The following is a 25853-nucleotide window of genomic DNA, read 5'->3' as shown; positions in this document are numbered from 1 at the left end:
CCGCCAACGATACCAATCGATAAGCGGCGTGCAGCGCCGATTGCAAGTGTCGCAAAAACCAAGTGCACCCGGCGCCATTTAAGGATGCACCCGACTGATTGATCTTCAAGGCGGAGCAAACTCCCATGCGAACGATGTCGCCGCAACCGGAGGCCACCATTCCACCACGGAGCAGCATAGAAAGAGTTGTCAATGTCAAGTTCGATCGCCGTTCGGTTATGTTCGATGTTGTTTATGGTGCTTGGCATGTTTGGCCACTTAAGGAAAACACACGCCATATCAACGCAACGGTGGCGTCGGAAGGGTTTGAGGCTCGATTTAGAACCAGCAGCTACGCGAAGGATTAGACACACCGTCGCCGTACCGTCGATGGTTATGGAAATGCGGAAGCAAAACCGGCGCGCTAGGCCGATGTACGGAAGACCCGATTTTTTTCACTGGCGCTCGTGTGGTTTCTGTCGTCCCGGGGGAGGAAATCCACACTAATCACTCGTCAAAACTGACCGCAGTAGCTTAGAGCCCGTGCCCGGCAAATGGGAAGCTGTCATGCGATTTTCAGCCAGAACTGCCCAAACACGGCTGGCTGGATGGTCGAGGATTAGCGAACGACTGATTGATCCTTTGTTTGTTCGCGTAATTCCCGTGCTCATGTGGAACGAAGCTTGCCACGGTTCGAAAGCACCGTTCTGTACTGTGCTGACGTCTGTAGTGTCTAAACATTCAATCGTGGTTTTACAGTGAATAATAACTCAAACCACCATGTTCAAAAAGGAAACAAGTTGCTGTATAAAGTGCCGCTTTACCGCTAGCATTTGTTGCAAATCAAGAGTAAAGCGCTTTTCCTAACGATCTGCGGACAAAAGAATTCCCTTTTACAGCCGACCGATCATTAGCACATCCTCCCGCGCGGGGCAACGAAATTAATTAAGATAACCGTAACCCGTTCGGGGCAGCGGTAGGTTACCTGCCCCGGCACAGCAGCGTTCTTACTTTTTCCGCAGAAATCCTCCACCTTTTTTGCACCGGGGGCATGCATCGCACCAGTGAGTGCGCGTTTTAATTAGCGCCGCTTGCGAATGCTCGCCAAAAGGCGCAAGGTGCCGGCTGCAAGCAGGGTAGAAGATAAGCACACAATTGCATTGACATGTGCCTCCACATTGGCCGTTGAACGACACCCCGGATCGTGGGTGACTCTAGTGCAGTGCACGCACACACATTTCTCCGACCGGCGGCGGCAGTAACAGTTTCAAGTGCAAGTGCAAGTGCACAGATGCGTGAAGGTTGAAAGCGACGTGCATTAGCTACAGCGAGAGGTGGTGGTGTTAGAGCGCTTCGGGGGAAGAGTCACTTGCTGGAGCTTAACCATTAAACCGGTTCAAAGATGGGTGCAGAAACGGAATCGTTCTCATCTGTGCTCACCGCTACAGGAATGTGTGTGCAGGGGCGTTAATAAGCTTTCAGCTGCTGAGCTTGCCCTGTGCTGTACGCGCTAAATGCAGAGCCACAACGTACTGCCATTCCACAGTGCCTCGTTGTAAAGTAGCACAAAGGGTACGCTGGATCAGTGTGCGGCCCCTGGAAAATGGGTTCCAAATTCGACTAACAGCACAGACGGGAAAAGGTGGTAGCTACAATCTCATAAGCACAAGTATTTAATAGGTGCAACCAGAGATAGGTACTTTCCCGAGCACTGCCTTCCATCCCGGTGTTCGGTGGTGCTAATTTCATGCTTCATCGCAAACCTAACTCGGGATGCAAACGCAAGGTCAAGAGAGCTCGGGATGCAAACGATGCACCTTTACGATTCCCGGCCGACAGGACGGTGCAACAAACGTATCGTTTGTTGGCGTATTGCCACTGCCACTGTCGTCGTCGTGGGAAAGATGGAATGGTTTTCAGGTGAGGACTGGATTTGTTTGACCGTGTCTTTGACGGACACTGACGGTGCTCCAAGGGGAAGACATGTTACGCCCTAAGCTGCCATAAAAAAATATTGACTTACATGTTATTTCGTTTCTCCTCTTTATTGCAATATCCAATCAGGGGTAAAGCTGTTTCCCTCCGAGATTGAACACATTGGGAAATGCATTGCATTCTTGTAGGGCAGTGCAAATTCACCCTTGCACAATGAATCGAACGATCGCTGATAAGTAATAAAAAAATAAAGCTCCGCCAGCTCCAGATTGCGCTGCAGAACGACGCAGTAAGCCGCGATGCATGACCGTTTCTTTCCAGGGTAGCAGTTTGCAGTGTTAGTTGCTTGTTGGTGGGAAAAAAAATAAGCTTGATCGCATATAGGTGCCAGAGCAGAGTAGGAAACAAAATCGAACGATCTTTTATAGGCCGATCGTGGAGTGCACGGGCTGGATGCACGCGCCCGCGACTTGACAAGGGATGAGTCACCGTATCGACGGCGAGGGCCTACAGTTTGTGGAAGATGACCCGGTGAGCAGGGTAGCACAAGGGAGGAGAAGAAAGGTACGATAGCTCGCAAGATGTATGTCCAAGAACAACAGCAACTAGATTGCGTCGGATGCGCCGTGTCCATTTGTGTTTGCTCGAGGAAAGTAGTGCCTAGAGTGAGGGGCAAGTATTGAAGCCGCCGTCTCTCGCCATCTCAACCATTCGAGCCGCATAAACCGGTGTGCTTGCTGCTGACGCTGACTCACGACACGTGCCACTCGTTTAAGCTGCCCCACAGAGGGGGGTGTGTGCGTGTGTAATCATATGCAGTGGAGCAAAAATTGAAATATTAACAAAACTGAAGCTGAATTTATTCTCGATGCGTTTGTGTGTGTGTGTGTGTGTGTGTGTGTGTGTGTGTGTGTGTGTGTGTGTATGAGAGGTAATTTAAAAGAAAATTATAACATGACATAAGCATGTTTTCCACTCCCGAGCTGCCCGCACTGCACTGGGGAAAAGGGAGCAGAAAACTCGAAAATAAGTTTTTCGTTTCAGAACGCTGAGCGTTGAATGGCTGCCGGGGAGGGGATTAGACACACAAAAGGCATCCCTAAAATGAAACCAGTGAGCTTCGAGGGCCGAAGTGCCAAAACTGCCTCCAGCCTCGTACACAGGTGTTGGCGCGCTCGCCGTTTGCCTACGGGATGGAAAGCAGGCTCGCTTTCCTCAGACTCCCGGTGAAACAGCGTGACGCAGCATCCCTAACAGCTAACGATGATTTCTTGATTCTGAACAACTCGGAAATTTTGACAGTGACGGTGTAAGTTTTCGAACCCGTTTGCCACCTCACCCTTTTGCCCTTCCTGCTGTTGCTCCCTCTCACTGCTGCTCACTGGAAAAGCCTTCCCAGCGTGCTTGAGCAGGATAAAATCGGGCAATTAAATTTTCGACACTCAATGGAGTTTGGAAATTGAATTTTGGAGCTGGTTTTGCGCCTATGTTTGTGCTCTCTGTCTGCCGTACATGCGGTTCGAGCGGTTTGAGCAAATCGATTTGAGCGTTCTCGGCATGTGCTTTCACTGGGAACTGCGCCGAGCAAGATGTCTCTGAACGATCGTTCGAGTTCGTGGGGGCTGTTGTGATGGAAATTAACGAATTCATTTACAGTTACAAGCATCGCGCACACACGGTAGCAGTCGGTGCTTGTTGTTAATTTAAATTGACCGTTGCACGAATTGATTTTCCACACGGCAGCAGCTTCGGGGAGGGGGGGGGAAAGAAACAGGGTTTACTGCCCTAGGATGGCAGCAATTTGTTGCACAGGGACACAAGCGTCGTTTCGTAGTAAAGAGATCAATTTGTTGCGCCTGCTAGGGGTAATTTATGTGTTAATTACAATAATGCGCGCGACAGACTAAAAACAACGCCCCAAACGCTCCCCTCCCCTCTCTGGGCGACTCAATGTCAAACGGGGAAGTAACAGCAATTGATCACGATCGCGATCACCGTCGTCGCACCATTTCCCTGCGCTCATCAAACGCTAAGCAGCCATGTCATCGCCTTAGAACAATTCACAGTGTTCGACGGCAGAGTAAGGGGTAATGAATGAAAATCATTAAAATTTTACTTTCATGTCACGGCGTGTCACAGTGCGGTGTTGGTATCTCTCCCCTTGCGAACGCACAGTTATTGATTTGTTTTCCTTTCTCGCGTCACGCACCAAAGCCATTTCCTTACGGAGAAGCAGCCACTGCCTAACACAGCCACATCTCTTTAGACGAATGTCTCACATTTCACACCACGCCAGGATGGTTGTTTGAACGCGAAACATGCGAAACGAAAACAAATAGCATTCATCAACTGCTGCAGCGACACTGCGCGATGCACAACCGCTGCGTTTCCGGGAAAATCCCTTCAATCATATGCACACTTGTTCCCAATGCGCTGGATGCTACATTTTTTGGCAAACCTTAAATCCACATTCTACTGAAGGGTATTGCTTGCCTTCGTTCTGTTCCCGTGCTGCAAACGGACTTTTGGAATGTTCATTCTAAGCAGCTGCTTCTTCGTGAAATCATTAATCTTCCGCACCGAAACGCGAAACCTTAACGCACGCGTTCTTCCACACCACATGACCACTTGTCTCTCGGGATCGATTCCATTACAGCTCGGGAGAATGAAAAGGCACTGCACTGCTTACCGGAAAACACATTTTTCAACCTAGCCCTGCCCAGGGGGGGGGGGGGGTGGCACGGTGGAATGGAAACAGCAAACATAAATAAATATTTCTGCTCTGCTGCCAGTGGTACGCAACGCACTTTTCGCTTGCATCTTGATTTGTTTGCATGCAAAGGCTTGACGGGGCGTGTGCCAAACGAAATGCGATGACTAAACAATGCAGGACCGCAGGACCATTGGGGGGGAAGCAAATTTGTCTTGCCCGGCCAGGGTGACCGACTGACTCGGTTCGATTGGCGGATGATTGATTCGCCCGCACTACTCTCGTTGTGAGTGTTTTTGCTGCATTTGTTTGCACGATCGGATTGTTTATCGAGCGGCGCGCGGTGTATGAATATGTATGTTTTTGCTGGCTGTCGCTTCCTTCTTCAACCCATCGCCAAACGTGGGATGCTTCGTTGGGTGGCATTATATGTCCATTCTGAAGTCATTAATCTCGCACAGAGCAAAGAGAGTTCGATTTGTTTGTTTGGTAGTTGATCTAAGAGAAAATAATAATTTCTCCACTCCAATTCAAACAACTCATCGCATTGCGCAAATTGAACGATGCCAAGGTCATGTTCAGAGTGAGTCACAAATCTCTCGATGAATTCCTAAACCCTCGTTTCTAGAATCACTTGACTGACCTTGACAGTAATAGTCACCAGCGCGACGTGCTCTGGTACTTAACAAATCCATTCCTAAACAAAAACCCCAGTTCTTGCTCCCCTTCCGTGTATTAAATCCCCCAGAAGACGAAATGCAAATAGAACGCAAAGACCAATCCACTCTGCTGCCACACTATCACCATAGGTCTTTCACGCCATTGATCCGCCAAAAAATAAAACCTACGACAATCGAATGCCACTTGAGATGGGTGCGAGCATTAAACCTGCTCTCAAGCGTGTCGCATTGGATTCGATTTCGCAACAGCGTCCAACGCTCAAACAAAGCCAGCACGAGCACGTCACTGTCGGCACGTGGTAGACATACGGGAAGTGCACTACCCACAACAAAGAGGCGAATGCATTTTTCACGTTCTTCCGTTTTACGTCACCGACCCGTATGCGTGCACAATGGGGTAAATGGGTTCAACTTCTCCGACTCGCTCGCATTGGAAAAGTGGCAGTTCTCGATTACAGCGCACACCAAACCCAGGTAAGGAAAATGCAATACGACACATTCCGGAAGGACGGAAGCAAAGTGCATCCAGTTCTGTGTACATTTTTGTAACTCATTTTTTGATATCTGCGTTGCGTATAAATTATTCTGCAAAGCCTAAGCTCTGAATGTTGCTAGCCTTGAAAAGTCCGCGCAAGCCTGTTTGCGTTAGCGTTATGAAAGCGTTTGCGCGGCGTTAGCGCGGCGTTAGCGTCAGACAGCTCGACGGCAGGCTCGCGAGACGTAATCCTAGCTGCCACCGGTGGAAGCGATAACCCTGTGTCGGGTCAACGCAGACCGTTTTTGGTGCCTTAACAAGGGAATAACGGACTTTTGAAGCGCATTTGGAGCTCCATCAGCTCCCCGCCAAGAAATGCTCTTTTAGGGCGATAAAAATGCGATAAAAATCGTTGCCCCTTGGGAGCATCGCGTTTAGAACTGTAAATACAGGCCTTCAACACATCCACAACCGTAGGGGGCATGAACCATCGCTTTTGATTGCATTTCCTTCGTCCCCCAAAATTGGTCATAAAACTGGAGCAAGCAGCTTCTTGACCAGACGGGACACAATTTTCGATTGCTTTTGGACATAGAACACAATATCCAACAACAAAAAAACCTAAAATCGCTACAAATGCCCTCTAAATGCGGTATGTACGCGCCACATTCAGGCGCAAAGCGCGTCGTCAAGTGTTCAATTAGTTAATAGAAGATTGATAGGTTAATATAAATATTTATGTAACGGGTTTTGAGTGATGTGTTGTTTCTAGTTCGCCTCCTTTGCTCTTCTAGCTTAGATTGCTCGGCCCCGGTCGAAAGCAAGCATGCAAGCGGCGTTAAATTAATCGTAAAACATCACCATCGAACCGAACGAAACCGATCCTGTACACCGAGGCAGGACAAAGACGAATAAATTAGCATATTATGAGCTTGATGGGTGTCTGTGCCCACCACCCGTTCCTTCCACGGGAACTGGTTGAATGAATCTTAAACCTATTCATCAGCAAACCGAACGAAATGGGCGACTCCTGTGCTAGCATGATGGAAATGCATCTTTTATGCCGGTATAGGGGGTGGCGACTTATTGCACTCTAATCACTTAAAGTAGCGCGACTGATGCACTCGTAAAACTGATTACGTTAGCAACAGACCGGGGGACGACGGAATAACACTGTCACCCAAAATGACCATCACTCATAGAAGCGTTCAAAGTAGGAAGAACTTTATGTGACGCTACATGTCTGCACTGAACGACAGATACATCAGGCACGCGCTGAAAGGAAGCCAATCAGTCATGAAGCGACCCACATACCGGAACTGCTACATGATACGTTGCGTGTTTGGATAGCATATTTAGTGTAACGCAAAATATGATTAATTCGATTTCAATGGGGAAATGCATTCCTTCCTTCCCAGGGACGGTGTATATGCGCCCCGCTTCGTAATTGAGAAAGAAGTGCAGGTATGGAAATCAGCTCTCGTACAAAAAACGTTTTTCGAAGGCTCAATTGTGTAATGAGCGTCGTGGTACGCTTGTAAGTGATTAGATGTGTGGCCCACCGCTGTGGGTTTAATTATAATTACTGATTGATTACTGGACATTCAAACGGAATGGTAATTTATGCTTCCAAATTGAATTTCCATGTAGACTTTTGATGGGATGTCGCATAAAAAAATGCTCCAAAATCATTGTTTTATGTACATGAATATTCCATTTTGAGCTCGTTTGATGTTTGATTTGATTAATTGAACATAATCGCCGGTCAAAGGTTCTACTGATTCTTGGATGATGTATATCCATGCTCTATTACGCAGTATATCTGCTCATTGTCATAATGAGTACAACGTCTTAGATCTTACTTCCAGTGTGACACGAGACTCAACTCGACCATCTCTTATCAAAAGTTGTGGTCAGGCTCTAAGATGAACTCAAAGTAGAACATCTTCGTAGAACTCAATCCAAAAGTCTGTACTCTCAGTTATACTCTGAGCGACTCAAAGAGTGAATAGCAGATCGTGGGATCAATTATCGCTACAGCCTGCTTAACCGCTTCATCATCTCTAAATTATCCATACAGTCGCTATTGATTCTGCGCAGACAACAAACCCTCATGCTGCGCCTTTCGTTCGACGCTATTTGAACGATTTGCTACGCACCACGCGCAAGTTCGCGGTGGCAACAGGAACAGAGAGAGCGAGATTGAGTACAACAACCGGACACTTACCTCCAAGCGAACAGCGATAGATGGCCTCGTACAGGGCCTGCACCAGCTGCTCGTTCACCGGTGGAATCTGCGGTGTCTGGACGGTGGTGGCGAACCCGCTCGGCGGCGGTGTCATCGGCAGCATCAGATGCGGATCCACCGGCATGGCGACCGACGACCCGGGCGGTGCGGCCATCAGCGTGCCGTGCGGGCCCTGGTACGCCTGGTAGTGCTGCTGCAGCTGCTGGTGATGGTGGTGCAGCTGCTGCAGATGGTACTGCTGGGGAGAGGTGGGCACGGGCATCGGGATCGGAGCGGACGGTGGATGCCCGAGCGGACCGGCCGGACTGGCCGGATGGCTCGCCCCACTGCCCGAACCGTTCGGGAGGGCGGGAGTGCTGGGAGCGGTACCGCCAGCAGCCGCGTTCGAGTTGGAAGACACGTTGTTGGCGGGCGGACCCGCGCCAGACGAGGACGATCCTCCGCCCGGGCCGGGTTCGGGTAGCGAAAATGGTTTGGCCATCACAAAACCAAACTATCACACAAACGCACACAAGCAGAAATGCTCCTGAGATTTTGTTTACGGTTTCCGTCGTCTGCCTCGCCCTCTGCTCTGTCTACAATCACTTAAACGTTACGTGTGAACACACTGTTTGGAACACTTTTTGGTCACTTTGGTGCTATATGGGCAGTGTAAGAATTGGCAAGTGGACAGGTGCGCTCTTTCAGTACTGATCAGTACACGGGTACACGAACACAAACACACACACACTGGTATCAATCGGGACTCTCGAGAAAGATCGACAAAATGATCATCTTCATCGGTAGCGGGCCGGTCTCGGGAAAGGGCTTATCCGCACACACGCCTCGATGCGCCCTGCAAGCCACTTTCAATTGCTGTCAATTGTTGCTATTGCACACATGCACGGCGCGACTGTTGCACCCGCTTAAATTGATGTTTATTAGTGGGCCGTGCGTTTCCGAGCGCTGATGCAATGCACGATTAACACTTTTTCCCCTGGCGCGGCCCTTTCAAAGGTGTCGGAGGGTCAGATTTTCGTCTTCACTTGCATATAAACTCGCACGCACACACACTTTGCACACTCGCGTCACACACTTTCTAGCTGTCGCAAGGATTGTTTACGTTCGTTTGTTCGATGATCGATCTGGGGTTGATTCGTTGGATCGTGATTTTTGTTTTTGAGCTTCTCCGCAAATTCACACTCGACGCGTTTTTCGCACAATCTTTCTGGAAGACGTTTCGAACACGGTCTGGCCAATCCCACCGCTTGGAAGGCACTACTGCGGGGCTACACAACACACACGCGCGTAACGACGCTCTCGCTTGGGTCGCGGCGGAACACGACGATGCGTTCACTATGTGTGTGCCGAGTCCTCCTTTAGCTGCCTGCAGGTAGGTGCGCTGGTGTGTCTCTCCGACTGGTGCGTCCGACGCGCTGTGCAACTCCTATACAAATGCTCTCCACTGGCACTGCACAGGGCGCTGCTGCTGCTGCTCACTTGCCTTGCCGAGCGATCACGGGCGAGGGAGAAGCGAACAACAGGAGTAAAAAGAAACAAGAAACACACACGCAGGCAAGAACACAACAACAAAAAACAACACACACTCGGAGCCTGTCCCTACCGATGGCGTGAGCGTGCATGTGTGTGTGGGAGACGGAGAGATAAAAAACCAAACGATAGAACGCGAGCGCTCGCTCTCCTCCTGCCCCACTCTTTTAGCCCTTTTGCTGTTCTGGGCTGCACCGCACACACCGACAAGATAACGCCCGTACGATCGAGCGTGTGTGAGCGAGCACGCACAACAACAATTCGTATGCGCGTGCGGGAGTGAGCGAAAGCAAGCTGCTGTAGCCGTGTTTGCCTTTTCTCTCGCTCTCGCTCTCGTTCTGTTGCTTGCGTTTCGTTTCATCTCACGGTAGCGCACTCACGGTACAAGCAAAAACCTGATCTTGTAGCGCTTACAGGAGAGCACACGCCAGTTGTCTTACATTGGAAAAAAAATAAAATATTTACAATAAATTGACTAGGAAATTGAGCGAAAAGTATGATCGATCATATGAAAAATCTCATAACTATTTTATAATCTCCCAAAAAATAACAACATTTCTATATCAAAAATAGCAAAAGCTACGCACATCACTGTACCTACCACCACTCTCACACACTATCCTGCCTCGATCATACTCAGTGTAAATCTAATTCCGCCTGCTCTCACGTCTCGTGTATGTGTGCGCGAGTAAAACGCATCGCTCGCTGCCTGCGATGACGGATAACAAAGAAACGATGACGTACGGGACGACGCGCTGAGAGTTGTGAGAGATCCTACTCGATCGCCTCACAACCGCAACAGTGAGTCGTTTCTTCTCACTCTCACATAGCGGGCAAATCACGGCGGTGCAATTTGCGTATCATTTGTTGTTTGTTTTTTATCTACTCATCGTATTGCGAGCCTCGATCCACTCGCGTTACAAACGCAGACGGCGAGAGTGTGTGAGTGTGTCCTATCGCGAATGTTCTTGTGTGTGCGAAACCTCCACACCCTTCCACCGAGGGGGAGCAACGTAAACATCCCCAACGGAGGGATGGATGATGCAATGCGAACCATTCCTGTCGCTACACGATTACGCGAGCCCTGGCAGGATCGATGCGGAGGCTTGTCCAGCCACTCGAGCGGAGGGCCAAGTGTTTACGTTTCGGCGGGCAAGATAAGAACCACGGGAAGAAACAAACAGATGTAGGGCTTTTAAAGCGTTCTTTAAGTAACCATTTTTATTCACCCAGTTCAGGGGTCAAACTGACGAATCGTTTAACCACACCCGATGATCCTGTCCGATAAGCGGTTTTGGAGCTGGAGCCTGAAGGTACTCCGAGCCAATAAAACGTTAATGGACGGTGAAGAGTTGTTAAAGACCCGGGCCCAGAAATGGTAGCTCGAATAACAAACGGAAAAACCATAAACGCATAGGGCATCATTTACTGCAGCAGGAAGAAACATAATCCTATTAGCATCGGGCGCTGTGGGTATTAACGATTGAAAAATAATATTTCTAATGTCGCGATCGTAAAGCGATGCAGCGGGAGTTGTATGCGGGAATTCTTTTCCGAAGCCCGAGGAAGGTGCTGAAGATCGGTATCGGTAAATATGATCTTGCCTGACGCATCGTATCGGTTAGGAAAATACTTTTAATGAGAGATATTTCGCTCTGATGTGAATAAGTGAAGAACGAAACGAAAAAAGGATGTGTAATAAATTATTACACTGCAAGTGCGAGCAGGTAATGTTTCTTATCCTGTCCGTCAGTTAATGTCAAACATTATGAAACGTAATGTACCTGTTTGATAATATTTCAATTTAGTTCACTTTTATTTTATCTTTATAATTCACAATTCCTTTTTGCCTGAACCGCGTGCTTCGCTTTTTATCTTACGTCTAACGCACACATACATTGTCCTCGCTATCGGTCTGACGCGTCCACATGTCCTATTGATCTCGCTGTCATAGCTTCCAGCGAGGATGATCGATGTGCGTCTATAGCGGTCGGTGCACTACTCACCGATTACATCTAACATACTCCCCGCATTGAAATAGGTATTTCAATCATCAATGGGAAGAACGCATAATTCTGATACCGCTCGCTTATATTCTCCCTTTGCTGTTTTAACTGTAACCACTCTGACAATACCATCTGCTCCAGAATGTAACTGTATTATTCTACCTAATGGCCACTGAAATGTAGGACAATTGGTTTCCTTTAGCAATACTAATACTCCTTGTGTAATTGTTACTTCATTTTTCCACTTTGACCTATTCTGAAGCTCAGGAAGATATTCGACAGTCCATCTCTTCCAAAATTGCTGTACCATTGTTTGCACAAGTTGCCATCTAGACAGTCTGGATAATTTTAAATCTAAATATGATGGTTCAGCTGCTGTTTGCATTGCTCTCCCTATCAAAAAATGTGCGGGTGTTAAGGCTGTTAAATCGCAAGGATCGTTAGAACAAGGAGATAAAGGCCTTGAATTGAGTACTGCTTCTATCTGAATAAGAGTCGTATTCAGTTCCTCATAGGATAATCGATGGCCCCCTACGACGCGAGTAAGGTGATGTTTCACTTGTTTTACACCAGCTTCCCAAATCCCGCCGAAATGGGGACTCCTCGGAGGAATAAATGACCATTCTATTCCTCGGCTGGTACACTCGTAAACGATTCTCTTAGCATTTTCTTCCTCAGCAAACATCTTAGCCAGTTCTTCCAACTCGTTGTGCGCTCCAACGAAGTTTGTTGCGTTATCTGAAAAGATTCTAAGAGGAAGGCCTCTACGGCTTATAAAACGACGCAGGGCCGCCAAAAATGCATCGGTCGATAGGTCGGAAACTAGCTCAATGTGTATTGCACGAGTAATCATGCACACAAACAAACACACATAAGTCTTTATAATCGATGGCTTTCTTCCAGTAGCACTAGATTTGATTAGAAATGGTCCAGCAAAATCTACACCAGTTTGATGAAACACTGGGGCTGGTTGTACCCGGTAGGACGGTAAATCACCCATCAACTGCTCAATGGTGGTAGGGTTTGCTCGGAAACAAGTAACACACTTCGCAATCACTTTCCTAATAGTAGATTTTACTCTTAGCTGCCAGAACCGTTGACGAACCACTGCTAACAATCCCTTTTGTCCTTGGTGTAGGTTCGTTTCATGTAAATGTCGCACAAGAATCTCCACAAACTTATGGTTTGCTGGTAACAGCATCTGATGTCTACTATCATACGGAATAAATGCACTTTTCAACCGTCCTCCAACCCTCAATAACTTATCCACTGGATCAATAAATGGTCTCAAGCTCAATAGTTCATGTTTCGTATTACCATTTTCTAACGCTCGAAAAACACTCGCAAATGATTCACGTTGAATACACCGCACTATTACCTTCAAACTGTCCTCTAAATCTGCACTTGTTGGTAAATCTTTCTTAAAGTCGCTTCCTTTAGACACTCTGTGTTTCGCAAAACGCACTATATACACCATCATTCGTAATAGTCTTTTATAGTCACTGGTAAATTCAAAATTCAACCTTACTCCTTTCATATTTGCAGCAATCAACGTCACCTTGCCCTTTAACTCAGGAACCTCAAAATCATTTTCTGGATTCACACGCATTTCAACTACACTCTTTGTTCTTAAGAAGGAGGGCCCATACCACCACCCTTCATTAGTCAACAATCGTTTGGGGGTTTCACCACGCGAAATTATATCAGCAGGATTATTTTTCGAAGTTATATAACGCCATGTAAAGTCCTTTGTAAACCCCTGAATTTCTCTAACACGATTCGCTACGTAGGTTTGTAATTGTTCTGGAGGGTGACGTATCCACGCTTCTACAATTTGTGAGTCTGTCCACAAATACACTTTGTTAAATGACACATCAATTGCTTCTATCACTTTTACAACCAATCTAGCTAGTAACTGTGCAGCAAGTAGCTCTGCACGTGGTGTTGTGATAGCCTTTCGTTTTTCTATTTTAGTTGGCAATAGGCGCGATTTGCTACATATTAGATTCGTTGTAACACTATCATCGTCATTGATGCATCGACTATAAACACAAGCTCCGTACGCATTGTCAGAAGCGTCCGCAAACCCATGGAGCTCAATCACCTTAGTATTAATCGCAAAAATCCAGCGTGGCACTTTCAAATGGTTCAAATGAAACAGTTCATTACGAAGGCAAATCCACTTATTAATCATAACTTGCGGCACTATCTCATCCCACCCAGTTCTAAGCTCACTTACTTCTCGAAGTATTAATTTTGCCAACGTTATAACAGGGCCTACCAGTCCTAGCACATCATAGATTTTAGCGACTTCACTCAATATTTTACGTCTCGTATTCGCTTCTTGCTGACTGCAAGTAACGTCAAATGAATACCAATCTTTATCAGGATTCCACACTACGCCAAGCGTTTTCACTAAGATTGGTGAGCTTTTATCTATCACCTCTAATTTGAAGCCCCGATCTCCTTCCGCGATATTTTCTAACACTTCTCTACTATTTGAACACCACTTGTGCGCGCCAAAACAAGCCTTTGCTAGAATCTTTTCTAAGTCTCTCTGTAGCTTGCATGCACGATCTAAATCATTTTCACCAGCGATTATATCATCAACGTATGTATTTTGTTCCAGCACCCTTGCTGCTTCTGGGAACTCATCTTTATGATCTAATGCTGTCTGCAGCAATGACATAGTTGCTTGAAAGGGGGATGGTGTCAAGCCATATGTTACTGTTTCCAATTCGTAAACGTCAATTGGATCTTCAGCGCAATATCGCCAAAGAATTCTTTGAAATCGAGTATCTGGTGAAAGCACTCGAATTTGCCGATACATTTTGGGTATATCAGCAGTTATGGCATATCGAAAACTTCTCGAACTCAATAATATTGTAAATAGTTCTCTTTGAACCGTCGGCCCTTTCCGTAAAATATTATTAAGTGCTATACCATTCGACGTAGCTGCTGATCCATCGAAAACTACTCTTAGCTTCGTGGTTGTGCTCGACGGTTTCAGCACATAATGATGTGGTTTGTAATAGGCATCACTCGCATCGCCTTCTTCATGTTTCGAAATTTTTCTCATATGACCCAATTCTGTATATTCACGCATGAATATTGAATATTGTTCTCTAAGTTCTGGTTGTTTAGCTAGGCGTCTTTCTATTGTACTTAGCCTCTTCATGGCTATCTCTTTTGAATCACCTAACTTCTCGCAATTGGGTTTGAATGGAAGGCGAACCCAAAATCTTCCATCAGCGTCTCGACGATGTGTCTCATTAAAGTGTGCTACAGTTTCATCGTCGTCTCGTGTTTGAACGTATTCATCACATGTTTCTATCTTATAGAAATTTGTAAGTATATCAGCTAGTGTATCGTTATTCGTTAAACAGAATGTTTGCGCTATTACTTGGACATTAGTATTAATGACTCCTCCAGCTATCCATCCAAGCGATGTTTTGGTTAGTATAGGAAGACTCTTTCCCATCTCAAACTGATTAGGCTTAACCAGATTCCAAAACCATTCTGATCCGATCAATATATCTACCTTTCCTCTCATGTTAAAGGTAGGATCAGCTAGCTCGATATCGGTAGGAATATTCCATTCAGATATATCAAATGATCTTTCAGGCAATTCGTTCGTGATCTTAGGAGTGATGAGCACATCAATATTCAACATACATTTTTCTATGCGTGATGCTATGTTGATATTCATATCTTGTAAAATACGCACTTCTTTTCCATTAAAGCCACTTACTACGCAGTCAATATTTCTTCTTTTTTGTGTCATAATATTTGCCATTCTAGTCGTGATGAAATTAAGTTGCGATCCTGAATCCAAAAGGGCTCTACATGCAAATCGGTTTCCCGAATCATCGTAAATATCAACCATAGCAGTGGATAATAAAATTTGCCTCTTCGATTTTGGAACAGTGCTCGCACTAAGAATTGTTTGTACATGTTCTTCACTTCTACTAATTCCTTCTTTTATAACATTATCTTGTCTCTGTTCCTTTTCTTGGGACACGACTAGGCAATTGGGTCGTTCAATCGTTCTATCAAATGGCTGTTTTCTTAGATCTGTTATGTGCAAAAATGTGTGGTGGCGTTTGTGACATAGGTGACAATTTTGCACTGTCTTGCATTGTGGTACTCTGTGCCCCTTTTGTAAGCAGTTGAAACACAGACCCAACGATTTAACCGCACCTAATCTATCCATTACGCTCATCGATTTGAAATTAGTGCAATTTGACGTATTATGTGTGCCTTGACAAATGCCACAAACTTTAACTGAGTTCTCAACAACGCCAACTGTCAATGCTTTAGATGCTTCACGTCTCTCATATCTTGCTACTATTGGTCTTTCTGGAAGTGGTTTTGCCATAAACAACGCTGAGCTTTGATCATCGATAAACTTCAGAAATATGTCCAACTTCATCACATTATCACCTTCTTCGGCTTGCTTAAGACACCACAGCTGCTTTGTTTCAGGATCTAGCTTCTCTATAAGAATATGTATTAGCCAAATATCCCGTCCTTCTTGCTTCATAGCCGCCAGTGCTCGTAGCACTTCGTCGGAAATATCATGCAATGATCGTAAGCCGCTTGCCGATGGTTTAACAATTGCCGGTTGCTTCATGAATCGATCGATATGTTTCACAGCTGCCTCTAACGGTTTTTCGTACCTCTGCTTTAGTTTTTCTAGAGCTGGCTCATAATTGCCGTCTTCGATCTTTAAGTGCGAAATTAAAGCAGCTGCTTCGCCGGTTAGATTTGTCTTCAAGAAGTACAATCTTTGTGCATTGTGTAGCGATGCGTTTTGATGAATAGCAGTTTCAAACAAATCATAAAAGGATGCCCATTTGAGTATATCACCATCGAAAGTGGGTAAATTCATCCGCGGCAGTCTTACATCGATTCTTGGGGTTGTATCTGCTACCGAAGTTGATTCGGCATGTGGATTAAATGAACACGACAGCAATCTTAACAATTCTGTTTGCTGCTCAGCTAACAATTTGATGGCGCCTGCACCATTTTGTTCGTTGCCTTCATTTTGTTCCGACGTTTTCTCTTCGGCAGCTCCCCTAAAACGATTATCAATTTTTAGTAAAGCGGTTCGCATATTTGATGTAATTTCATCGAATGTAATTTGATGATCCACAATATCCTTTCGATGCTGCTCGTTTTCGCACTCATCCACAATCGCTTCTTGCAATTCCACATACTGCGTGGACAGGTCGTTGACTCTCTTCAAGCACACAGCAATGCTTACACTGTCGTATTCGCTCGCCACCACTTCCTCGACCTTTGTCTTGAGCAGCTGTACTCGTGCATCCATCAGTGATCGTTTAATCAATAAACGCTCCATATTACGGGCTGATATTTACTTTTCGTTGTAATTTATCACTTATTGCACCTTATCCGGTTCGAAGGACCATAAATGTTTGATAATATTTCAATTTAGTTCACTTTTATTTTATCTTTATAATTCACAATTCCTTTTTGCCTGAACCGCGTGCTTCGCTTTTTATCTTACGTCTAACGCACACATACATTGTCCTCGCTATCGGTCTGACGCGTCCACATGTCCTATTGATCTCGCTGTCATAGCTTCCAGCGAGGATGATCGATGTGCGTCTATAGCGGTCGGTGCACTACTCACCGATTACATCTAACAGTACCTATAAACACATCCTCATCCTTCCCAAAGCCAAAAAACACAACAAAAACAATCACCTTTTGATATATGAGAAAAGAACGCTTCTGCGGACAGTTTGAGCGGTGCTAAATTTATTCCCATTACATCACACACAACGCAAACGATAAAGCGCATAATTTATGTGCCCCATCCGGGCAAACGCAACGGAAGAATCCCTCAACCAGCGCGTGCATTACATTCTTGCTACGATGTGCAAAAATAATCTTCACCATTTTGCACCAGGCTTAGGAGCAGAGCGCAAAGTTCTAATTTTCCCGATGACAACAATCCCGGCATGTACGGTGTGTACTTTCTCTCTGCATCTGTTCAGGGCGGCCCCTTGTTCACTTCCCCCTTTTTGTCAAATAAAACACGGCAAAGCGACAGGAGACGAACCTGCCGTGCCGCACACGAATCAACACTGTTGGTGGATATTTATATTTGCACGCCGCAACGGTGCCATAATTCCAGGTCAGCAGCAGCGGACCCCGCTGGGGTCGCCCTGATCGCCCCTCAGAAGATCCGCGATCCTCCAAAGCAGCGAATCATAATATTTACAAAATGAGCTGGGCGCGCGCGAAAGAAGTGCGTATTTTCAGGGATAAAAATAGACCCAGGAACCGAGAAATGTGCAAGCATGGAAAGGGGATGCAAACAGAAAGAGAATTGAAGGAAGAAAAAAAAACGCAACAAGAACAGCAAACAGGAATCGTTTCGAGCAAAGACAGATTCATTTTCCCTTGCTGCTTAGAGCGCACCCAACAGTGTAGGGGTGTTAAAAAGGAGATGTGAGGGATAGGCTTCTTTTTTTTTGTTGCTTCTCTCCTTGGCTCTTCATTTATTTCACCCCAGAAACGGGATGGTTCCTTCCCATTTTTTTTTTTTTGCTCGCTCGATGATGCGCTCGACGAACAACGGGCTCACATGATGTGGCATCATGTGCCCATCAAACCGCCCGGGTCCGGGTTATGCACACACGTGCAGCAAAACTGTACGGTGCACTCTTTTTCCGCCGCTGGAAGCGCACGGCGAACGGGCTGTGCGTGTGTCGAGGGCAAACCGAGAGAGAAAAGAAGAAGAAACCGAAAAACTCCTTGCCCAAACCTCCCCGACGGAAGACGGAAGACGCAACGCACGGGACGAGACGAAGATAAATGGATAAAAAGGGCAAAGAAAACAAGGCGCAGAAGCACGGGCGGGAAAGGAGGGTGAAGGGACAGGGTCCATCTTGAGGGAGAGGTTCATCACCAACCAACAAAAAAAGGAGCAATAGACCTCGAGAAGAAGAAAACAAAAAAGGGCTGTCGATGAGGGAGCGAGCGAGAGGAACACAATCCACACAACCACACCAAAGATACGTCGAGTTTTCCATCGTTTTCGATGATTTTGATCGTTTTGCTTAAAAATCCCCCTGATCGCGATCGTGTGTGTGTGTGTGTGTGTGTGTGAGCGGTCTGTTCATGCAACCTTTCCGGACGGTGAAGGGTGAAGGTCCAGGAGTAGCCGGGCCTGTTGAAGAGGGGAATCGTAAAAAGGGAACGATTTTGGGGTACCTTGAGCTCAGCTCACCCTAAGCTCTCCCCCCACTTTTTTCCCAACAGGTTGTCCACCGCTCGGTGTCCTTTCTCGCTCGCGAACGGCTCGCCAAAGAAAGAGGTTTATTGTGCGGGATGGTTGTGGACAGAGGTTTGTGTTTCCCAATTTCCCCCAATCCGTGCCCCGTTTTCTCTCGTTTTCGGTGTCTTCCAACGCGCTGGACGATGCACTTTGCACCGCGAATTCGCTGCAACGGCTGACCAGAACGCGTCCAATTTGCCCTCAAAAACCTCCCCCCTTCAGATGGTGGTGTAATGCAATGTGTGCAGGTTTGTTGTTTTTTTTGCGAGCTTCATTTTTATCTCTTTCCCTGTCTCTGTCTCCCTTTTACGATCCTTTGCGTTCGATCTTATGCATTTAATTTTTTGCTTTTTGTGCAAGTTTTGCTTCCTTGCCTTGCACATTGGTTTGCATGTGTTTTATATTGCTTTACGCCTTGCTTTGCCTCTTTCGGTTCTTTCTATATTAATTCCTATTTCCTCGTTTCCGTTTCATCTTCTCGAAAAGCAACAGCACAAACGTTCGAGCGATTTGGCACACACAGCGACGAACTTTTCGTGTGGGTTATTCATGTTTTGTTGTGCCCGTGGATTTTGTTGTTCGTTTTTGTTCGCTTCACTAGCGATCCTTGCAGTCCGCAGGACGGCACAGCAATTTAGAACTTCGTTTGTTGTGTATTCTTTTTGCTTATGCGTGCATCTTTTTTCCCTCGTTCTCTTGTTGATTCTCTTTCATCTTCTTCTGCCTGCCAATGCTTACTTCCGTTCACTTGATCGAGAGGATCGATCGCCGTCGATCGAGAGGCTTTATTTGCAAAAGTGAAGAGCACTTCACGAAGGAAAGCAAAAAAAAGGTCTACCAGGAGTTTTGAAGCAGAAGGAAGGATCCGTAAAAACTGAAATGCAATGCAATGAACGTGGGCGAAAAATCGGTAGTTCGTTTGCGAAAGATTTGGAGGATGCATCATAAAACAGAACAGTCAAAAACATGCAAACACAGCACAGGCAGCATCAATGCTGCGGGAACGAACACCATATTGTATGGTTCGTCTCGTGCAAAGACCTTCTTTTTTTCTCAATTCGGACGCGTTTTCTTCCCCTCTCTCTCGCCCACTCAACTGGCCACTGCGGGACGGAAATTCGATCCGATTTATGATAATTTAAATGACAGTCCCGTCAAATGGTAACCATATGTGTATGGCTTTTTTTTCTTCCTTACTGTCCCGAATCGTTGCCCAGATGATGGACCGTTCCGACTGCAGCGAGCGGCACCATGCACATTGGCCAACTCGGGCTCAGTGCAAGTAACACCAACAGCAACAAAAAACCCCACAATAACCGCAATGAAAGTGACGTATTAGCGCCATGTCGTTCGCATCAGTGAAGGATCGGATTCGCGATCCTCCTCCATGCTGATGATGCTGGCATTTGGGCATGTTTGGGTTGTGCTTCTGTGGAAGATCACTTTCAAACCCAGCACACACAGCCTCCCTTCCCGGTCCAGTTGGAGAAGCGCATGAGCTATCGTTATGATGATGCCGGGTGAATGATTGCTCGGCAGCAAGTGCGTAACATTTCGCTTGAGGTTGGTCGGCGTCTCGTGGCGTTCGGTAGGCAGGAAGGCAATAATTCAGCCGAAAATCTGAACCCATCAAGGCGGGAGGGCTTGGGCTACGCTTCTTGGGAGGTGCCGACAACATTAAACAAATCATCGCTTCATCGGCCGCAGTGGTGCGCGGCGCGTAGTTTGGTAGCGTTTTGGGGTTTTGCCGGTTCGATTTCAATATTAGCGGATACACTGGGCGGGCGTCTGTGTTTTTGTGGCGTAGTGAGATGGAACAAGGGAAAAAGTATTTATAAAACATTTGCTCTGAAAAGGTCTATTTATTTTGTGAATTTAATGAGACTGAAATTGCATAAGCTAATAAAGTGATATCTTTAGTTGTTTCCAGTTCCAAGAACAAAATGACAAATACCTTCTAATGAATACATTGAAAGGTGCAGACTTGAATAGTTTGATATGCGTTCGAAATGTCTCGCTTATAGGGTAAGTTCTCAGGCAGTTAGAAATAATAACAGTAAGAATCTGCATCTAAAAGCCCTTCCTCAACAATATATTGAGATTACAAAAGGGTTACGAAAAAGGGATGCCGCAAAATTAGGTTAATAGTTTACGCTGATGAATTGTGCACCGAACTCTCCAAATATCTCCGATCGTACTGTTGCATTTTTCGTTTTCCCTTCGAAATCATCCCGAGAAACGTATACCCATTTCGCTTTCCAGCAACATCGTTCTTTGTCCCTTGAAGCAGCTCTGGTGATGGACGGGCGGCTAATTTTATGATGCAGTGCAGTGCAGTGCATACATCACCAGTCTGCAGGTGGCCCTGGGATTTGGAAATGTGAATTTTTATTAATGTAGCGATCCGGGGTTGAGTGTTCCCTGTATCGAATTACAATGGACGGGTTTGCATGGGTGAAGAAATGTTCGCCCTCGCATAAAGTGGGACACAGTACGGTGCGTCGTGAATCACACGGAAAGAGAGATGCCTGATAGGCTGGAATACCCGAATTGCGCAGAAAGATTAGCAACTTTAATGCGTGTTAGAAATATTCGTTTTAGAAGCTTGATCATGCTCTTGTTGCGTGAGTGTTGGGTATTGTTTTTATCAAATTATCACATGCTCTAGACCAGGGGTCTCCAAACTACGGCCCGCGTGCCGCATGCGGCCCTCAAGAGCTTATAATGCGGCCCACGATGACTTTGCCAGAGTTAATATAAATATTACGTTATTATAACTTTTTCAAATAAAATTGTATTTTTTACTTTTCTTAGACAAAAATCAAGCTTTAGTAACACGAAGCTGTACAAGTAACGTTAGTATTTTGTTATAAAAACGAGATTTAAACGTTCAATCATCAGTTAAAGGTAGCGTCAAATGGCCCTCAAAATTGTTATTTTTGAAGCAATGCGGCCCGCGAACTGAAAAGTTTGGAGGCCCCTGCTCTAGACACTGGACTTTCACACACAAAAAAGTGATATTGCTTATCAACCTGATTGCTCTTATTGATAACAACACGCTTTATGGCTCGTTGTTATGACACCATGTTATTTAAAACACTTTCAAAATACAGACACATAAATGCGTAATCGCTTTGTAATGGTCAGTGATTCTCCCAAAACCGCAGCCCATCCAAATGGTACAAAGACAACAAAAAAACCCCAATCCATGGACAAAGATCTGACAAACAGTCGGCAGGAACTTCCTCGTACAGCTGCGTTTTCGCTGCCGCGTCTGATGATGATCGCGTCGGTAGAGATCGTTATCGTTTCGAGGTCAGTCTGTCGCGCGTATAATGAACTGCGGTTAACAGAAAACCCGGCCACCATCAATACACCCCCGAGAGGGTTGTGCTCTGAGTGGTGAAATGTGCTGTCATTCCTAAGGTTTAAGGTCAACCAGATAAGGCGTGGCGATCGATTGCAGATTAGAAAGATCTGACGCTCAAAATAGACCATATTCTTGGAGCCGTTTAAATCCTCTCGAATAGTTCATTGCAGTGTAACAATCAAGAATCAGTGCATTTAGTTGTCTACGTTACCGTATAAGCTCCAATTCGTCATCTGTCTGAGATTATTATGATCAAATGAACTGATTGCTGAAAAACAAACAAATCGTTCTGATCGCAAAACAACACGCCACCACTTTTGCAACACTTGTAGGAGTGTGAAATGAAGCACTTTTGCTGTTGCGGTTTACACCACCAGCTAGGCGTGCTGGTAGACGCGCTTATCAACGACTCAATCCACTTTCGTGACTACTCGGGGAATAGGGGTGAGGAAGGCCAGCGAAGAGTCTTGACACTCGTCACACTTCATTTGCGATAAATAGCGGCGTAGTAATTAACATTCGCGTGAGCGAATTATGTACGTTTCTTCCGGGATGGAGTCTCCAGTGTCTTCTTAAACCTATTTATGTCGAAGATTCGCCGACTGAGTTGATTCAATTTTATTAAAACGGTTTATTAGTTCAATAAAAACATCTTCGCCGAGTTGCCATAAGCCGCATTTCACTTTCCCACGCTAGTTGACTGAGTCTGTAGCTGAGGTTGGAGGCAATGTCATCGTTATCAGTGTTTGCCGGTTCACCGGTTAGTTTGTGACAACAATTTGCGCAGTTTCATACGCTGCAGCTATTTTGAATGCAATGCATTATTGAGATTCGATAGATGGGGAAGGGCTATACAGGGGAAGGCCACATCGGGTGGTCAAGCGTGTGACAGATCAGATTGAGGAGCAATTTTAGACCTGCCCTACAACCACGTATATACGATGTGTGGAGGTAGTCTTGAATCACACTTTGAGTCATTTGGCAATTGAAATCGATTGTAAAAGAAAGTGTCGGCAATTAGCGGGTTGAAGTGCTGATAGCAAAGCCCTACTACATTGCGGTAGCCCATGTTATTGGGATTCTATAAATACTTCAGGAGGGCAATCATTAAGGCCAGATATCTTATACATTCATATTGAGCAGTAACACCACTCAGCTCCAGGTGTTCACAGAAAACATGAGTCAGTCAAGAATATTGAATTGATATATTTAAATAAAAAAGAAAATATAATTTCTTTTGTTTAACACATGAGACAACTTGTATGAACACACTTTCCTCAGCATGACTCGAAATCGTGTCCTGTGGTTGAGAGAGCTGAAGCAAAAACTAGAACAAAAGTGAATCATGCTTTGTGCGACACAAATTTGTGGTTTCGTTGTTTTCCGTCCCTCTGAGCTACTTTCTCTGTTTTATTTTTCTTATCTTCTGCCTGCAACGTGTCTGTTCCCAATTGATACGGTGCTGACCAGTATGACCTAAACCTTAAAACAATAGGCGATGCAGTTGCGGAGTGATCGTCACTCAACGTTATTTATTTGTTTCCTCCTATTTTAACACATAAAGGTACGGCATAACACCAACGCAGGGCACTCATTGCACAAGCCGTAACAGAATGATGCCTGCAAAGTAAACTATTAGACAAGGTTTGTTGCATAATGATCTCGGTTTCGTTCCTTCTGTGCTACCTCTGTTGTGCTTTTGAGCTGTCAGGAAGGAAGTCATACTGTGCGGAGTCGAACGGAGAGCCCCGGCATTCGATACCCACTGTGCAATTATGATGATAATGTGACTAAAACCAACCGAAAGCAGAATAGGAAGAAAATCAAATCGAATCGAGAAAAAAGGGAGCCAGTAAACACGGATGAAAGGTCCGGACAAATGGATTTATCAAAGTGCCCTCTACACGACGGGTACGACGACAAACTCCGACCTAGGAGTAAGCGAGAGCGACAACTGAAAACAAACCTCCAGGCTCAGTGGCCTGAAACGAGATAGCACGAAAACAATCTCTCCCACAAACACATGCACACACCGGGAGCGCATCTACGAAGGGCGTAACTAAAAAGAACGGACGGACCAAGATATCAAACGAGAACAGCGTGTCGAACCCTTGTGCGGGGACGGGTTTTGGAAAATTGGACCCTAAGTAAGCGTTGCATGCATAAATCAAGACACCCATCGGGGGCGAGCGAGACGGCACGATCGCAAACGCAAACAAATCATCCACCTTTTTCCCTATCATCGGCCTCCCCAACCCAACCGATCGTCCGGGCTCGTACACCGATCGAAGCCCTCCGATCCGACCTAATTGTTCATCCGGCGCGGACCTTCCACTACTGCAGGCAAACCCTCGAGCACGGCAATTACAACGCTCCGGCTCGAAGGACCAAACACTGTTACGGAGCGATGAGCTGAGGTTGTACGGACCGATGCCCCGTCCAGAAGGGGAGCTTTTACATTTGATGACAAAAAAAAAAACGTGCCGTGAAACGCCCAGACACTGCCCAGACAACGTTAGAACGTAGGATTCGTAGGGGATCTGACGCTCTGGAGGAGAGTTGGAGTTCCCGCGGGATCAGTGCACTCGAGCAGACGACGCTTTCATATCGACAAATGCAGACGAAGGCAGACCGAAGGCGATCGAGTGCAAGAGAGGGCAAGAAAGGAGGATCTCTTTTCAATAACCTATCATCTTCAGTCAGCCAACAACCTCCATTCGGGGTCTTCCGCTGGCAGAGATGAGTGAGTGTGGAGTGTGGTGTTTGATACAGCCAGGGATTAATGCTGAAGCAGGACTTCAAAGCTGAGATCGAACGAAAGGAAAAGAGAGAGAAAAAAACAGCAGAATCAACATAATAAAGAACGAAAGAGACAGCGAGACCCATCCGAGCCACAAAAACCAGTTCTGGGAACGCTCGATGTCTCGATGTTTTTAGTGCAACAACCTGCAACAAACTGCGCAGAAGGAGGGAAAGAAAAATATAGAACACATAGGAAAGGAGGCGGATAATACAGCGCGTTCGTTGTTGGGATGGGATTCAAACGCTTGGGAAAAAACGGGAGACGGGACCATCGGATGCATATCCGAGTGCGTCGGTCGGTGCCGTACCGACCGGCCAGGATCTGTGAAAGCCCGGGAGTGTACGCGTTAAGCCCGCTCAAGCGCTAATTGTGATCCGCGCGGGCAATCGAGCGAGAAGCGGTCGCGGTAGCTATGACCTTTAAGGGTTAAACTTTAATGCGAGCTAATCGGCTTCGAAATTTGGGAACGGAAGAGCTTTAGGCGGCCCAAACGTTGGTTGGTTCCCTTGGCATCCCTTCCGTATTAATTGGTGAGAAATTGTGTTGTGTTAAATGCAGCCGTGCATGTTGTTTTAAGGTGTTTTATTTTCCAAAACCCTTTCTGCCAGTCATCGGAGGTGTGCGATGTGGGATTGGGTGAGAATAATAAGGGCTTAAATCCACTTCATAGCACAAAGATGTAATGATTATTGAAAAATTGTCTTTTTTCAGACTGTTATCTTTGTTTGAATTTCTGTTCCAGATCTTCAAGAGGCAATCGATTAATTGCTTTGGCTCCCGCGGTGTTTTTGATATTTGCCTCGATAGT

At 46.0% G+C, this 25853-nt stretch overlaps 1 protein-coding gene across 1 annotated transcript in view; it reads right to left on the bottom strand.

Annotated features, from left to right (window-relative positions):
- The window catches only part of LOC120894645 (cell death protein hid), a 56114-nt gene extending 46430 nt beyond the window's left edge, over nt 1-9684 (bottom strand). Inside the window, exon 1 of the mRNA XM_040297358.1 lies at nt 8007-9684. Within this exon, the coding sequence (XP_040153292.1) occupies nt 8007-8508 (502 nt within the window). The 5' untranslated portion in view covers nt 8509-9684. The remainder of the gene's footprint in view (nt 1-8006) is intronic.
- Nucleotides 9685-25853: the final 16169 nt, after the last annotated feature.

The sequence above is a fragment of the Anopheles arabiensis genome, chromosome 2 (assembly GCF_016920715.1).
Source record: "Anopheles arabiensis isolate DONGOLA chromosome 2, AaraD3, whole genome shotgun sequence".
NCBI lineage: Eukaryota > Metazoa > Arthropoda > Insecta > Diptera > Culicidae > Anopheles > Anopheles arabiensis.
This window is presented reverse-complemented; position numbering and strand designations above follow the sequence as displayed.